The 17265-nt window shown below is 39.5% G+C and overlaps 1 protein-coding gene across 1 annotated transcript in view; it reads left to right on the top strand.

The window, feature by feature from the left end:
* LOC122794686 (lipopolysaccharide-induced tumor necrosis factor-alpha factor homolog) overlaps positions 1-16925 on the top strand; it is a 135656-nt gene extending 118731 nt beyond the window's left edge. The window contains exon 4 of the mRNA XM_044063315.1: positions 16240-16925. Within this exon, the coding sequence (XP_043919250.1) occupies positions 16240-16345 (106 nt within the window). The 3' untranslated portion in view covers positions 16346-16925. The remainder of the gene's footprint in view (positions 1-16239) is intronic.
* The last annotated feature ends 340 nt before the right edge of the window (positions 16926-17265 follow it).

Below are 17265 nucleotides of genomic sequence, written 5' to 3'. Positions count from 1 at the left end.
TTTCGCAGCCACTGATGCCTGCTTTGATGGATTTGCAGGCCACTACCGAGACCTGTTCGGAGTTCAGTATGCCACAAGACTCTTCTTTGACTATGGAACCTGCGGATATCTCAACCTTGGATGGGTCCAGAGCTGCTGTGCAGGCACTGGCTTCTGAGAAATTTCTTTGCATTACCGATATTCGACACAAACTGATGACTTCTTTTGCATCTTCAGTTCTGTCTAAAACTACCGAGTTTCTAAGGCCAAGAGTATGAGCTACACCTAAAAAACCGACAACCCAAACTCAAGCACCTGCTTCCTTGCCACAACATCAAATGCTTAAGATGGCAGAAGACCTCATTGTGCTGATTAGGGGAAGCCAGCCTTCTCCTGCTAAGAGAAGAGGAGACCTGTCCCCAGCAGCTTTAACAGACCAAGAGTCCGATGACTCTGAGGTTTCTGAATATGAAGACATGCCTTTATCTCCTTATAAGGATTCAGATGTAGAGGAATCCATTCCCTCTGCTTCCCCTCCAGAGGATTTTTCTTTAGGTGAAACCTTACATACTTTAAGAGAGCATTTCCACTGGGAATGCCAGGATTATCCTCAGTCCAAAAAGAGACACAGAGAATTTCTAGATTTGCCACAACATAGACCTTTAGTAATAGCTCCAGTTCAGGATGTTGTGGATGATGTTTTTATGGAATCCAGCCTAACTCCTGATACTTTACCCCCTGCTCCAAGAAAACCAGACGGGTACTACAGAGTCCCTGACTTTCACAAATTCCTTTTCAAAAATCCTACTGCTGACCCAGAGATCATTTCACAGGGGCCTAAAAGTATAAAAACAACTACAGCTAAGAATCCCACCCCTTCAGACAGGGATTCCCGTGCTTTAGACAGATGGGGTAAAAAATATACACCTCTGCAACTTTGCCATTAACGCATTGAATTGCCAGTTTCACATGCTGAAATACCAGCAACATATTATGGAACTTATTAAGCAAAAATTAGCTACCTTTACAGACTGTGCAGAAAATAAAGAATTACAAGAGCTTATGCATTCTGCAAGCCAAGTCAGCAAGCATACTTTGCAATGTGGCTTTGACACCCTAGAAGCATCTTGCAGGGCAGCAGTCACTGGTTCATTACTGATAAGGCATGCTTGGTTTAAGGAGGAGACCTTGCCAGACCATGTCAAATCAAAATTACTAGACGCCCCTTTGAACAAGGATAATCTGTTTGGCACCAAAGCGGAAGAGGTTCTAAAAAGATGGAAGAAAAGGCTAAATCTATGCAAACAGTCAAATATTTCCTGCAAGTGCAGCCTCCTAGATTCAGTAGACATTGCCCCTCAAAACATTGGTCCTTTCTAGCCCCCTCAAGGCCATCTCAAACTAGAACCAGGGGAAACACCCCCCAGACTACAGTCTCAGGGTATGCAGAGATCTATGCAATGGGGTACCTCCACTTCAAAAACAGGAAGTGCTAAGCCACCCCCTTATGGAAAGAATTCACAATGACTTCTCTATTCCACTCCTCACCTCTGCACAACTGCTTGTGCCCCTATGAGGAAAACTTACCCATCATGCAAAAAACTGGACCTCCATCACCAAAGACAGATGGGTCCTCAACATTGTATCCCAGGGGTACAAATTTTACTTCCACTCACTGCCAATCCCAAAAAGGTTCCCAGACCTTCCTGCAAATCAGTGGGCAGCGGCACAAAATCAAGTTTAGTCCCTGCTCTCCATAAGGGCAATTCAACCTGTTCCTGCAGAACAGATTGGTCAAGGGCTCTATTCCAGACTTTTCCTGGTACCTACAAAAGAGGGCACTTGGCACCCAATCCTAGATCTTTCCACTCTAAACACCTTCCTGGTGGTACCAAAATTCAAAATGCTCACCCTTCAGCAGCTTCTTCCTATGCTGTCCAAAGATACCTGGTTAGCCACCCTAGTCCTAAAAGATGCATATCTGCATATCCCTATCAGGGACTCATGCAGGAAATACCTACGTTTCATGGAAGGATCTGTGTATTATCAGTTCTTTGCACTTCTCTTTGGTTTATCCACTGCTCCCAGAGTATTTACAAAATGCCTGGCTCCAGCCATTGCTTATTGCAGTCAGAGAAAAAGTCAAATTTACCCATACTTGGATGATTGCCTGATTCAGGCAGACAGTCAGGAACAGCTGCTGCAGCACCTGACATTTGTAAAGAACCTTCTATCCTCCCTGGGGTTCACTATCAATGAAAATAAATCAAAGCTAGTTCCCAGTCAAAAGATTGTATTCTTGGGAGCAAGCTTGGACACAGCATCCTAGTTGGCATTCCTTACTCCAGAAAAACTAGCCTGACAGGCTACTTCACTCAAATGGCCACCAGAACCCAGCTGTCCGCAAGGAAAATTCTGCAGGCCGTAGGGTTCATGGCCTCTTGCATCCTACTAATTCCATATGCCAGACTGCATACGAGGAAACTTCAATGGTACTTAAAGTCTTTACGGCCAGCATTTTCAGGACCTGGAAACCATCATACCTTGTCGAAGGACAGAGTTTCTTTGGTGGGCAGCAGCATGCAACCACAACAAGGGATTTCCCTTTACACTACCTCATGCCACCCACACTCTAACCACACATGCATCAGACTATGCCTGGGGGGCACACCTGGATGACAAGTGTATTCAGGGTCACTGGAGCCCAAGTCAAACTCATCTGCACATCAATAAAAAAGAGATGCTAGCTGTTCAGCATGCTCTAACAGCTTTCAGGTCCCTACTCTCACCAGGATCCCTGCTGAAAAAACAGACACCACAGTTATGTGGTACATAAACAAGCAGGGGGAACCCACTCTTACCTACTCTAAAGGCTAGCCATGACCCTGTGGAACATGGCCTTGGATATGCAGATTCATCTGCAAGCTCAGTTCCTGCCAGGCAAACAAACTCTCTGGCAGATGACTTAAGCAGAAATCTCCTAGACCCAGACGAGTGGCAATTAGACCCCAGCACCTTCACTATTCTAACCCATAAATGGGGCACTCCAGAGGTGGACGTCTTTGCCTCCCCCTGCAATCACCATCTCAGCAAATTCTGCACCAGGACACCTCACAGCAGGGTGTGGGAAGTGGATGCCCTATCCTTCCAGTGGGAAAACCTCTCAGTCTATACATCCCCCCCACTACCTCTTCTCTCAAGAATATTGCTTTACATATGACATGACAGATCAAGGACAATCCTGATTGCCCCAGACTGGTCATGCCAGCACTGGCACCCACTACTGTGCAGCCTTTCACCGGTGCCACCCTGGCACCTACCCCAGATCCCAACCCTCCTCACTCAGCAGGGGTGACAGATCTTGCATTCACAACTGCAAACTGTGAATCTTGCAGCCTGGCTTATTCCTTAAATTCTCCCCCAGTGACCAGACTAAGCAAGCGGGTGCTGGACGTCATTCTTGAAACCAGAAGACCCAGTACAAGGAAATCCTATGCTGATAAGTGGAAAAGGTATTGTTCCTGGATTCAGTCTAAAGGAAAAGACACAGCACTGCCTTCCATTTCCTGGATTACCCAGCAGACCTACTCCACAGAGGCCTATCCTTCTCCTCCATTAAGACAATGCCTCTGTCATCTCGGCTCATTACAACACTGAGGCACCTCTCTTCTCTCACCCTCTTATCAAACAGTTCCTGAGAGGGGCAAACAACTTAAGACCACCAAGGAGGGCACCCACCCCTGCTTCGGACCTTAACTTTGTACTGGAAAAGCTCACACTACCCCCTTTGAGCTTGCAGCATCAGCAGAGTTAAATTTCCTCTCTTGGAAAACAGCCTTGCTTCTGGCCATCACTTCAGCTAGAAGAGTGTTTGAGCTACAAGCACTTATGACTGTGGAACCCTTTATTATTTTCCATGCTGACAGGGTTTCCCTTGGGACTAATACTTCCTTTATGCCTAAAGTGGTGTTCAGTGTGGCTCTCAATCAATCTATCCATTTGACAACCTTCTTCCCTAATCCTCAAAATAAAGGGGAAAGGATCCTGTACTCCTTGGACGTGCACCGACAGCTCAGATTCTACCTTGATAGGACTAACCCCTTCAGGAAATCTGACCAGTTACTAGTCAGCTTTGCACTAGGGGCAGAGGGCAAGGCCATTTCAAAGCAAACAATTTCTAAATGGATAGCACACTGCACCCATTTCTGCTACAAGCACCACGGGAAACTAACCCCTCAGAGGGTCAGAACACATTCCACTAGAGCAACGTCTACCTCTACAGCATTCCTCAGGGTAGTCCCTACCAGGAACATTCTGGAAGCTGCTGTTCTGTACACACACTCACCAAGCATTACCACCTGCCTATCTTTTCCAAATCCAGGGCGGGTTTTGCAACAGCAGTCCTGCAGGGCATACTAGCCAACTCCAACTCTTCTTGACTGCCTCCTCCCTTTCTTTAGCTTTGGGAATCAACCCACATGTGAGTACTGCAACAGTGAAACATGAAGAACATAGTACAGTTGTGTACACTTACCATAAATGTAGATGTTCAAGTGGGTTCAGTGTTGCAGTTCTGGTTTCCCTCCCTCCAGCCTCCTTGTCTCTCTCTCTCCTCTCTATGTCTATTAGTCACCCCTTTTAGGGGTATTGGTATTTACTTTTTACTGTTGATGTTTCCCCCACCATAACTTAGCTTCCTATTTGGGGGCTCCTGACATTTGAGGCAAGAAAAACTTATGTAATGGCGTTGGCTGCCTGTTTTTATACTCCTGACAACCTGATGTCAGTCCTGGAGTGACAGCAACCGACGCAGAAATACTAAGTCTCTGGTATTCAGGCCGACTGAGGGCTTCCTGCCGGCAGATAACCCAAGTGTGATGACTGCAACAAACACTTGAACATCTACATTTATGGTAAGTGTACACAACTGTACTTTATTGGTTTTAGAAAAATACTGAAGAAGCCTCCATATTTCCTTGATACGTTTATTCTTTTACATGCCATTAGAAGTCTTTTTACATCACAAAACTAGTAACAACCCTTGCCCCTACTGCAGAGATGGTAACCCATTACAGAACAATGACAGTTTGTTTGTGTCTTTTGGGTTTTTCCCGGTTGACAATAAGACCAGTTTGTTTGTTTGTTAAATGGGTGGGAGTGCTGGTGCAAGAACATTTTCATCCATTACCTGGGCCATGTGGCAAAGCCATCAAAGGTTATAGGAGGAGGAAATGACCTCAGACAAATAAATTCTAATACTTTATAACAGTAGTGAATGCTAAGATGTCAAATATTACAGTTTATTGAAATAAATTACACACTGCTTTCAATATAAATGAATACAACACTGTCAGACACATTTTTCCATTTAAAAATAATAAACAAAAATCATAAAAAAATAGATTTCTCTCTGTTTATTGACTTAGTTTAATTTCTATTTTCACCATAGTCAACTAGTTTATTTTTATACTGCTTATTTCCTTCTCTTTCGGCTGTGGACAGTAAAACTAAATATATAGTGTATCACCATCCACCTTCCTGAAAACTTTGCCAATGTACTTGGTGAGACTGGTCAAATACAACCAAGACTGCCCCTCTCCCTTGTCGAAAAGAACATTTAAAGTATGATTAATGCTGTTCAACTCATATTCATAAGCTACTGATGTTCTCCCTATTTAACATTATCTGTCCATCTTACAACATGCACACTACTACAGGGCTCCAGCCCCTTCCACTAAAACTAAATCAATGCAATTGTTCTTCCACTAATAGTCAATTAGCTAGCAATAGAATATCCTGCAAATAAACATTAGAAAAACATATTGCTTAAGCACTCTGTTTCTAACAGTAAAAGCTTATACTAGGTGGGACATCTAAAAAAATTAAAAGTAAACACAAAAACACAATTTTGTTACAGTCCCTAGGAGGAAAATCTAATGTACAAGTAAGTCTCCTAGCTTAAATCAAGTTCCCTCCATATTCTGTGTGACATAGTATTGTCTATTGCTATTTTCTTTACTTCAAAAGCATTGGCACAAAATGCACCTTGTTTGTGATAGAGTAATCTTTTTAATATTGCCTTAATAAGCTTGCCTTTCTTCTAAATGCAGCTCCACTGATTGTTTATGTTGACTACAATAATCTGCGCATGGGCCCTGTTCTGTTCCACCCTCCCACTACTCTAACTACACTACTCTGCTCTACCTATCCCCAATTTCCACCCACCCCCCACTACTCCTATATTTATACTTAACAACCCAAACTCACCTCTCTCAATTAACCAATATCAACTTCTAGCACACTTCCACCATCCTCCATCACTATTAAGACCCCTACCTTGGTTAATATTTTTGCATCCTTCAATAACACATGCTAGCCACGCTAAACATGCACTCCACTACATAGTAACCTAACAAGCCTGCACTACAACAAGCACTACTCCCACTGTCATGAAGTACATGTGACATATCTTACATTACTTTCAAGAGCAAAGCTTTCCTTTACAGTCACCAGAGCACTACTCACCCTTCTCACCCAGATCAACATCATACAATCCCACTTACATCCACCCACTTTCTCTCGGACAAAGTCCTCTAACACACCACATTTTTCAACCATATCTCTTGAACTATATCCACACTCACTACGAACACATACATCTTTAAACACCTACCTACATACAGATAAAAAAGCTAGATATTTCTACACATATCTCTATACCATAACAAAGCTGGTCCAAAGTGGGGACATACACCCCAACCCTGCTGAGCACCAATAAACTGTCAGAATCAAACACACCCATTCAGAATGATACAAGTCCTCTCACAAACCACAACTCAGTTCACAACAAATTTCTCCTAAACATCAGTCTTCAAACAATATGCAGCAAGACTGATGATCTCCACGCAACCCTTTCACACTGTAACCCTGAAATACACACAGCTACTGAAACCTGATTAAAGTCAGAAATAACTAGTAATGAACTACTCTCCCATGGATATAACATAGTCAGATCAGACAGACTAACAAAAAGAGAAGGTGGAGTTCAATGATTTTTACAAACACCCTAGAAGTAATCCAGCATCCTCAAACTACTCCAAAATTTCAAAACAATGAAATTCTCATTCCCCAACTCAAACTCAATAACAATAAATCAGTCTGCCTAGTAGGACTATACAGTTCCCCTGGAAACAATCTAGCCACAATTGAAGAAGATTTTCAGTGGCCTCATCACAATATTAAAAAAAAAACATAAGCACAGACTGGAAACAAATAACAATTCCCTCATCTGTCTACACTTATTTGGATTCTCACAACTGTTAAATGTCACTGCTAGAACCCACAAAACATCTAGCAAAAAAATCACACTAGATTGGATTCTTTCAAATAAGACCTAGTCTATTAGTGACCATCTAACCACCTATTCTATCAGATAGTGGCTAAACTTTCAGAAGCAAACAACATACAAACAAGTCCATAATCTGCAGACGTTCATCCCTGAATACCTTATAACCACTCTAAAGCAATATAGCTGCAACTGCATGAAAACATCAGCACTAGATGAAGTAGTTACTTGTTTTAATCACATCTTCCTAATCATCTTAAACAAACAGGCCCCACTGAGAAACAAGAGTCAAATCTATTCCAGCACCCTGGCTAACAAAGACTACTAAGCAGCTACTGGCAATTGTCAAATAGAGACCTGCCTATAAAATATACACAAAAAAAAGAAACACAATTAACCCTACATAATTATAAATATCTCAAAAATCTCACAAAAAAAAACAAACACTTAATGACAAGAAAGAATATTTTACAAACCTACAAAATAACTACCAAAGTAATTCCAAACTGTCCTTGCTGTCCTTAAAGTTGTTGCAAAACCCCAGGCAACCATTTACCCCCAACCCACCAAAACCTCTAAACACTCAGATAATAATGCCAGTCAAGTCATGGTGTATGTTCTATCTTATCTCTTACCAAACAAAAATCCACCTCACCCCTCACTGTTCTACATCCCCCTACCAAGAACAAAGTACTTTTTAAACCTAAAAAACACCACCACCAGATCAGAAACCAAATCACAGAAAACATTAAATAAATAAAAAACTGTGGTTAAAATGGCAGCAAGGTACTTAATATAATAGTTGGTAAGCACTTTTGTAAAAACTTCTTCAGACCATTGCAAACAATAAAATCAAGTGAATAAATACAAATTCAAAATATCAGCAGCCAATAACAAACAGTTCTTGGAGCACATGATAAAAGTCCATTAGTATCTACCTTCTTTAAGTCTAGGCCTTAAAGAGACATTGTCATTAAGTCCCCCCATTTCTTTCAAACAATGTCATATTTGTCTTGCCTATACACAATTCATTACAGGCCTAACATTGTGCCAAATAGACCAGATTCATAGTCTTGCAAGTGGCATGTGCCCTAAACTTATACACGACCAGTGTCTGGATGAATAAACTCACTACAGGAATCAATTAGAAAGCAGATGTTGCACATTCCACAAAGAACAGTGCCATGAAGAATCATGTTACTGTTAACAGCATTGTCTTTGTAACATAAAAGTCTCTTAAGGGACTTTTTATTTCTAAATGAAAAAGTAGGTTGTGTATCTATCAAACTGTTGTTTGAAAGAATGAGGGAACATCAGAGAGACATAAGAAATGTAAATATGAATAATTATTTAGCAAGACATGTTAGAGAGAATGATGCCAAACATGATTTTAAGTTTAAAGTTATAGAAGTTATTAATGAAAAGGGCAGGCTTGGAGACATGATTAATCAGACTGAGAGTCGGGAACTATTTTGCATATTACATTTGTAGGCAGATAAAATGTGGGGACTTAATGACAAGGTCTATTTAAAGCCTAGGCTGAAAGATAGAAGATAATTGATTTTTATCATGTGCTCCAAGAACTGTTTGTTATTGGCTGCTTATATTTTGAATTTGTATTTATTCATTTGATTTTATTGTTTGTAATGGCCTGAAGAAGTTTTTACAAAGCGCTTACCAATTGTTATATTAAAGTACCTTGCTGCCGTTTTAACTACAGTTTATTTACTTTTTAAACTTGATTATGTATCACCTTAACAGTAAAAAAACTACCTACTAAAAATGAAACTAACCACCTTGACTGCTGACAAATTCCCAATGGAGTAGCTCAAACTAGCATCAGAAGCTATAGTCCCAGTCTCCATACTTCTCAAAAGATCCATAAAAGAAAACCACATCTCCAACGTCTGGAAAATATCAAACAGCATACGCCTACATAAAGACGGAAATTCTACAGACCTAACCAACAACCATCCAATAGCCATCCTCCTACCATTATCCAAGATATTACAAACATGCATCTATGCACAGCTGCTCAGATACCTCACCAACCATAACCTACTCTCCTTGACTCAACATGCTTTCAACCTAATCATAGCACCACTACTCTTTTAAACATTACAAAAACACATTTAATTAACTCTAAAGTAATGGTAACCCAGTCTCAACAGTCTTCCAAGACCTTTCTAAAGTATTCAGTACTGATTCACACCTGAAACCAGGTGAGGAACTAGCCTCTCTAGGTCTCAATATGCCATCCCTAACCTGATTGCACAGTGGGTCTACTCCAGAAGACTGAAAAAAAAACAAAAAGACTGAATCTCAAAATACCGAAGGATGGAATTTTCCCCTTCTTCACAGTTGTGCAATCTTGGAGTTGGTTTATATAATTAGCAGGGGATATAGGGGGGTGCATGGGGGGGCTTGCCCCCATGCATTAAAATGTTTTCAGTATTTTGAGTTTTCAGTATTTTGAGAATCAGCCTTTTTGTTTGTCAGTCTTCTGAAGTAGACCTTTCCACAAGTACTTATCCAATAGGAAACAAGCTGTGAAATGGTAACAATACTATTCTAATTTTTTCAGTCGTTCAAGGATCAATTCTAGACCCCTACTTTTCAATATCTTTATCAATAATCTACACACCAAGGCTAAACAAGCTACCCTGATGCAATATGCAGATGATATCACTCTCATCTGCTCAGCCCTAACACGTCTCCCTGCAAGAAAACACCCAAAGGGCCTTTCTAGCCATAGAATTCTAGCTAAGTAGCTCAGACTTGATCGTATATGCTAAAAAAAAACACAACTAGAAACTACTCAAACCAAAAGCAATCTTTTCATATCCTACCAACCAAGAAAACCAGAATCTGTCACAAAGACAAAACTCCTTGGACTAATACTCAATGATAATTACAGAAATGACCAACTCCTACTCCAAGCCATCAAAAAACAAACTGGAAACTAGGATCCCTCTACAGGGCTAGGAAATTCCTCACTAATAACTCCATAAGAAAAACAAAGCACAAACATACCTACTTCCATCCGTAATGTATGCCTCACTCATCCTTTCAAACCTGAACTTAACTATCAAAAATAAACTTGAGACAGCCTATAACAAACTTTGCAAAAAAAAAAAAAACAAATCCTTAAAAAACCCACCATTGCAAAGCACTAAAAAACATTAACTGGTCAGAACTTAAAAATCACCTCAACTACCATTAACTCATTACAGCCCATAAACAAATAAACTCCCCACAAAAATGCCCAACTCCAAAAGGAATACTATAACCCTATGCCATTTATCAAGCTCTAAAATCCAACAACAAAACTTTTCATTTCATCAAAAAGTCAAATAACAGTGCAGGACACTCATTATACTCTCCCCAGATAGCAACACCCCCCTCCACTGAAATAAGACAGGTAGACACACTCCATGGTTTCAAATCATCACTAAAGTAACACCTGCTAAATAATTGCTTGTGCTCATGCACTACCCCAGGCTACCCCCTCATTACTAAACCTAAACTCCACCTTCAAAGTTACACTCCTTTTACTTGACCTAGCTGTATCCTAACCTTACATATGTTAACTTTATATCGCTGTCGGTAAGAAATCTCACAGCTGTCGTTTACACTATTCTTCTACAGACTGCCACTCCACCCTATACCTGCTTTCCCTCCTACAAAGTTTCTATTTCCCAGGTAACTACTACTACATTTATTTCCTTTAACAGAGGCTTGAGCAAGCTGTCTACCTCAGTCTACCTAAATGTTTCATATACCTACTTGCCCTCTTAAGTTCTACCTCCTGCTAAATCCCTTTTTGCCTCTGCTATTCTTCTCATATTCACATCTGATAAGCACAATACTACCTAATCCTTTTTCTAAACTGCTAAATTGCCTCTCTAGCCATATCCTTCAGCTAGTTACCAATCTCTTATCTGGTGATATCCATCCAAACCCAGGCCCCTCCACCTCCACCCCCATGCGCAAGCCTGTATTACTCACTTCATTAAACTTCCAAAGCATAGTCAATAAAATAGCAACCCTCCATGCCTGGCTCTCACACAATAAACCTGACATCTTATCTATCTCAGAAACATGGCTAAAACCCCATATAAAAGACTCCGAAATAATTCCACCTAACTACTCTATCATTAGAAAGGACAGGTCCCACAAAAAAGGCGGCGGTGTAGCTCTCATATTTTCAACTTCCTTGTTAATTACTCCCTATGACAAACCTATCCCACACTTCAAAAACGCTGAATTACTCCTCACTCTCCTTCAAGTCAATAAGCATAAACACATATGTCTTGCATCACTCTATATCCCCCCAGGGGACAATATCTCTACATTAGAAGACATCCTCTCTTGGCTCTCCAATAACATTAATAATGAAACCATAATCTTAGGTGACGTAAATATCAACTGGACCTCCATACAATCTCCAACTAACCCCCTTAACATTAACCTATATAACTTTTCCCAGCTAATCAACAAAGTAACACGTCCATCAAAAACCTCTCCTGTGGCAGTATACTAGACTGGATCCTAGTTTCACATCCCCACTATTACTCTGATAGTGGTACTCTTCCCGACGCTCTAAGTGATCATATGCCCACTTTCACCCATCGACTCCCCTGTATATCTCACCACCCCCACAATTATATTACTACCCGCAACCACAAAAATTTTAACCCAACAACCTTTTTAGATTCTCTAAATGCAATTAATTGGAACAATCTAAGGACACTACCCTTAGAAGACGCAGTCTCCCACTTTAATTCTACATTTCTAAATGTATTAGATTCCCTTGCTCCCTTAAGGACAAAAAGAATAAAAAATAATTCTGCCCCCTGGCTTACCAAAAACACATTAGCAACCATGCACCTTAGAGATAAAGCCTGGGCACTCTATCAGAAAAGAAAGACCCCTGAATCCTACACAGAATATCGAACCCTTCGAAACAAAGCAAAAATCTTACTATCTCTGACAAACAAAATTACTTCTTCACCCTCCAAAACAATAATAAAACAAATCCACAGAAATTCTGGAAAGGAATCTCCACCCTCCTAAACCCCAGCAAACCACACACCCCTACCCCTGACCCAAATGCTCCAGATTTAGATTTAGCCACTCAATTTAACTCCTTCTTCATTGAATCCATTAGTAAATTAACTTCCTCTTTTACTACTTCTACCTTACAATCCAATACCCCCCCACCCTCTCCTGCCAAAAATCCACCCTGCACTTTTTCTCCTTCCACTTTCCCATCTACTCACTCTATATCCCCCAACTCTTCTCCTTCCCCAACTTCCTCATCTTCCTTACCAACATCAAATACTCTCCCTCTCCACTCTGCTCTATTCTCTTTAAAACCTACACCTACATCTACAATAAAGAAACTCCTTCAAAAATTGAAGCCTGGCACTAATGCACCAGATAACATCCCCTCATACTTCCTAAGCATAGCTGCTGAAGCTATTGCCTATCCCATAAGCATTCTCATCAACCGCTCAATCCTGGAATGTACTGTGCCCCAACTCTGGAAACAAGCCTTTATCATCCCTCTACATAAAGGCGGTAGCAACCACAATGTCAACAATTTCCGTCCCATCGCTATCCTGTCCCCCATCTCCAAGCTTCTAGAAAAGTGTATCCAACTTCAACTACTACCACATCTTCTAGAGAACAACCTTCTCACACCTACACAACACGGCTTTAGGCCAAATCATAGCACCATGACAGCCCTCCTCTCCTATCTCGAAACCGTAAACAAAGCACGTGACTCTGGCCAAATTGTCTCCACACTACTACTCGACCTCTCTAAGGCTTTTGATACTATCTCACACAGTCTGCTCTTAACAAAACTTTCAAAACTTAACCTTTCTCCCTCCTCAGTAAACTGGTTCTCCAGTTACTTATCTAACAGATACCAAGCTGTAAAATGGAAAAAGGCCACTTCTTCTTTTCTCAGCACCCCCACCGGAGTTCCCCAAGGCTCTATACTTGGTCCTCTTCTCTTCAACATATTTATAAATGATTTTCACAAATCTATCCCATTCTCTAACATCATCCAATACGCTGACGATTCTACCATTATCTGTTCTGCCACATCTTCCTCTAAGCTTCAAAACCTCACACAAGAAGCTTTCTCAATCACTGAGCACTGGATGAAAACAAACCATCTAGCTCTTAACGCCTCCAAAACTAAACTCATGGTATTTACCCCCTCCAGAAATACTCCCTTCAATACAAACACATTCTTCATTACTAGCCAAAACAACTCAATCCTAGAACTGGTGTCTGAAACCAAGCTGCTAGGTGTCCAAATTGATAACCAGCTTAATTTCAACTCCCATCTACAACTAAATATAAAAACCCACCAAAACTTGGCATGCTATATCGTCAAAATCAATACCTCACAAAGACCACCAAAATTTCCCTCTCTTCTTCCTTCCTTATCCCCTCCCTTCTCTATGGATCACCTCTCCTAACTAATCTCCAGTCCTCTCTAAAGAAACAACTTTCTTCTTGCTATAACAAAATCGCCAAGTTTGCTAACGGTCACAGGTCCTCCACCCACCACTGTTCCTCTCTCCAAAAACTTAATTGGCTTGAACTTCCACATCAGCTCAACTTCACTCAGCTAACCCTAGCCCATAAGCTCATCAATAACCCATCTCTTTGTCCCTCCCTGTCTTCTGTTTTTACATTGCACCTACCCGACAGAGTCCTAAGGTCAAACAATCAAAACCTATTAGAAGTTCATAAACCAACTCGTCCCCCAGGTAAAAACCTTCTATCCTTTAACCTAGCATGACTTTGGAACTCACTCCCACCATCCATTCGCACCAGTGGTAATCATTATATGTTCAAAAAATCCCTTCACACACATCTTAAATCCCTATGGGAATGCTCTTGTTCCCACCCATCTTAAAAACAAGGTACTCTTCATCTCCCAATCATTCCTATATTACTCAACTATGCCTACATAAACAATTACTTTCTACAAATTACTACCTCTTTAGCCCTAACACTCCCCACATTTATTCTACTTACTTCTATAAGATTGCTTAGTGGAAAGTACCTCAAACGCGAATTCAATGACTGTATTATTTTTTAAAATTGTATAAGTATCTTTAGTAATCTATTGTATGTACCTAGTAAGTTTGTTTGCTTATAGAGCTTTTCTCTATTGTATGTACCTAGTCTGTATGTCTATTTTTTGGAGCTTTTCTCCCCAGGACTCCATTGAAAACGGGTTCTTTTGGCCCAATGGACTATCCTGGTAAACCAACTGCAAATAAATAAATAAATAAATAAAATAGCACATCCGCTGTCTAGTTATGTAATTTCTATTAACCAGCTACCTCAGGAAAAAATGTATTTCCTTAAATCCATAAGTTACTGTATGTCATATGTTTTAGATGTATTTATATAATTGTGAATTCTAAACGTATGCATATAATATATAGGATAATATAGGATATACCTATCTATGTCAGAGCTCCTCATTAGCACTCTTCAAGAAAAATCTTGATGATTGGATGGGAAATGGGGAATTCACCCCGGGGATCACTTCTATGACTCTGCTCAACAGGGGCACAGGAAAATAATTTTCTTGGGTTGCGAAAGCCAGGGTACATTTTTTGGCTAGGCTTGTATGGGCTCTAGGGCCAATAGCCTAGTACCTACCTATGAACCTATATAAATGTGTTTTGGTGTAAACTCAACTTTTCTTATAAAATGTCATTTTTTGGTCTTTGAATATACTTGCCTAGCATGGTTTCTCCCTGGGACTCCACTGAAAACAGGATGAACCCCAGTTGGAACTTCCTGGTAAACAATGAGAAATAAAGAAAGAAATAGTAGTTGGTAAATCCTTTGTGTTAACATTATCTCATTTAATTTTGCATTTATTTATGTGATAGAAGTAGTACTTCATATATATATATATATATATATATATATATATATATATATATATATATATGAGAAAAGGATGATTAGACAAGAATCTTTATCCATGGAAATATAATTTATTCAAAATATTTCACAGAAATATATGACTGTGGACCTCCCCAGCATAATGAAATGAGGTGATGCAACTTCGAACTAAGATTTGTTTTGTTAATAGTAGAGAACATTTTCCCATATCACTAACATGGTGGATCTAATGCATTTTCCTACCCCTCTTCAGGAGTTTTTCAGTGTCTATAAATTTTGATAATAGATTTTAATGAATTGTTTCACCAGTTTTTGTTTTACCAAACTGTAGAGGACTTATCTAATAGCTGATGAGATATATTAATTCTTAAACTGTAAATTTACCAAGGAATAGGTCAGTGTTGAAACCTACATATTAATGAATAAATTAACTGATAAACAAATTGTACCTGCTGCATTTCATATGGTGAGGTGTCCTACATTTGTCAAGGTGATACATGAAGATAACATTATGGATTTGATGCAGAATTCCTTTCATGGCTTTATTTTCTTTGTAGCACAATGTCCAACTTCTGTACCATCACAAGTCACTCAGAGAGATTTGCATCTGAGTGAGAAGAGTGAAAGGACTAACTGCTTTCCTGTTCTGTTTCTTGAGTTTGGAATTCAAAGCATCATATGTTTTCATTCACTTCTGCATGTGTGCTTTAATGATGGTGTGTTTTGATACTGACACATGAATGCAACATTTAAATATAAATCATTGTGCAGTAAAATAAAAGTATACAGCAAGTTGTATATATTTATCTGTTTCCTTCTAAAATATTAGTTGTTCATAAACAATACAATCTGTGATAGAGTTAAAAATGGAATAAGTATAGACTTTAATTATAAATGGAGAGTTGCTGCCCATGTGCATCTCATATCTATTTTATGCATTGTAACTCTGGGTTTTATTCTTTTAGGTTTTGGTTATGTTGCTGGATCCCCTTTGTTGTGGACTCATGTAAGGATGCAACACACTATTGTCCTCAATGCAGAACAATTGTTGGCAGCTACAAACCCTTATAAACTGGCAATTGGCCTTCAGCAGTGGTGAAGGAACATTCTTGACTATGACTACAACTCTTCTACCATTCGTTTTTTCTCATTAAGATAGCATCTTCCAAGGTATTGATTCTAAAATGAACACTGACACATATAATTTGAAATGGAAGCATTATGAGTGACCAAGAAATTATTTTTCAAAGTGTAGTTCACCTAAATTCATCACCAAGTCACATATCCAAACACCTTCTGCGAATAGAAAACCTATGCCAAGGAATTGTGGAAGGCAGGGAGATCTTATCCCGTGAGACAATGCTTTTAAATCACCTTGACCCAAATGGCTTAAGGATTATTATTTGGTGATATGGATTTGGCGAATCATTTTTTAACCAAACTACCTTTATCTGTGGTAAACCTATTTGCTCTATTTCCTTTTGGTTAATTTGTTGAATATGGTAAACTTATAAAAACAGTTACAAATGAGATATTTGCTGGCAAATTAATTGCTACAATATTAATTGTTTTATGTGTAACTTTTGCTGAGAGCATGTCACATGAAATTTGTATTCAGTATGTGTATCCAATTAAAATACAATTTGCAAGACGTGTGCATGTATGCATTCATTTATCTTCAGCACCATTTTGCATGATTTATACTATTATTTTATTGTAGACTTCCTGGTATTCAAAATAATAATATTAATTCATACATAGTATACTGCAATGAATTACTTAACATGCAATAAATACAATATATTCCATTTAAGCCACTAAGAGTTGTAGCTACGTGGCTGGAAAGGAAAGTACCGGAACAAGCTCTGCTATTCAAGCATCAGCATAAATGAATGGCCACCAAAACTATTCAGAAGAAATTATTACTTTAAATCTTCATCTTACAATACATTTGTCACCACAGGACACTGTGTAACATAGTTCTGCTAAGA

This window comes from Protopterus annectens, chromosome 2.part1 (genome assembly GCF_019279795.1).
Source record: "Protopterus annectens isolate FY-2018-M chromosome 2.part1, PAN1.0, whole genome shotgun sequence".
Taxonomy (NCBI): Eukaryota; Metazoa; Chordata; order Ceratodontiformes; family Protopteridae; genus Protopterus; species Protopterus annectens.
Note: the sequence above shows the minus strand (reverse complement) of the source record. Positions and strands in the feature narration are given on the sequence as shown.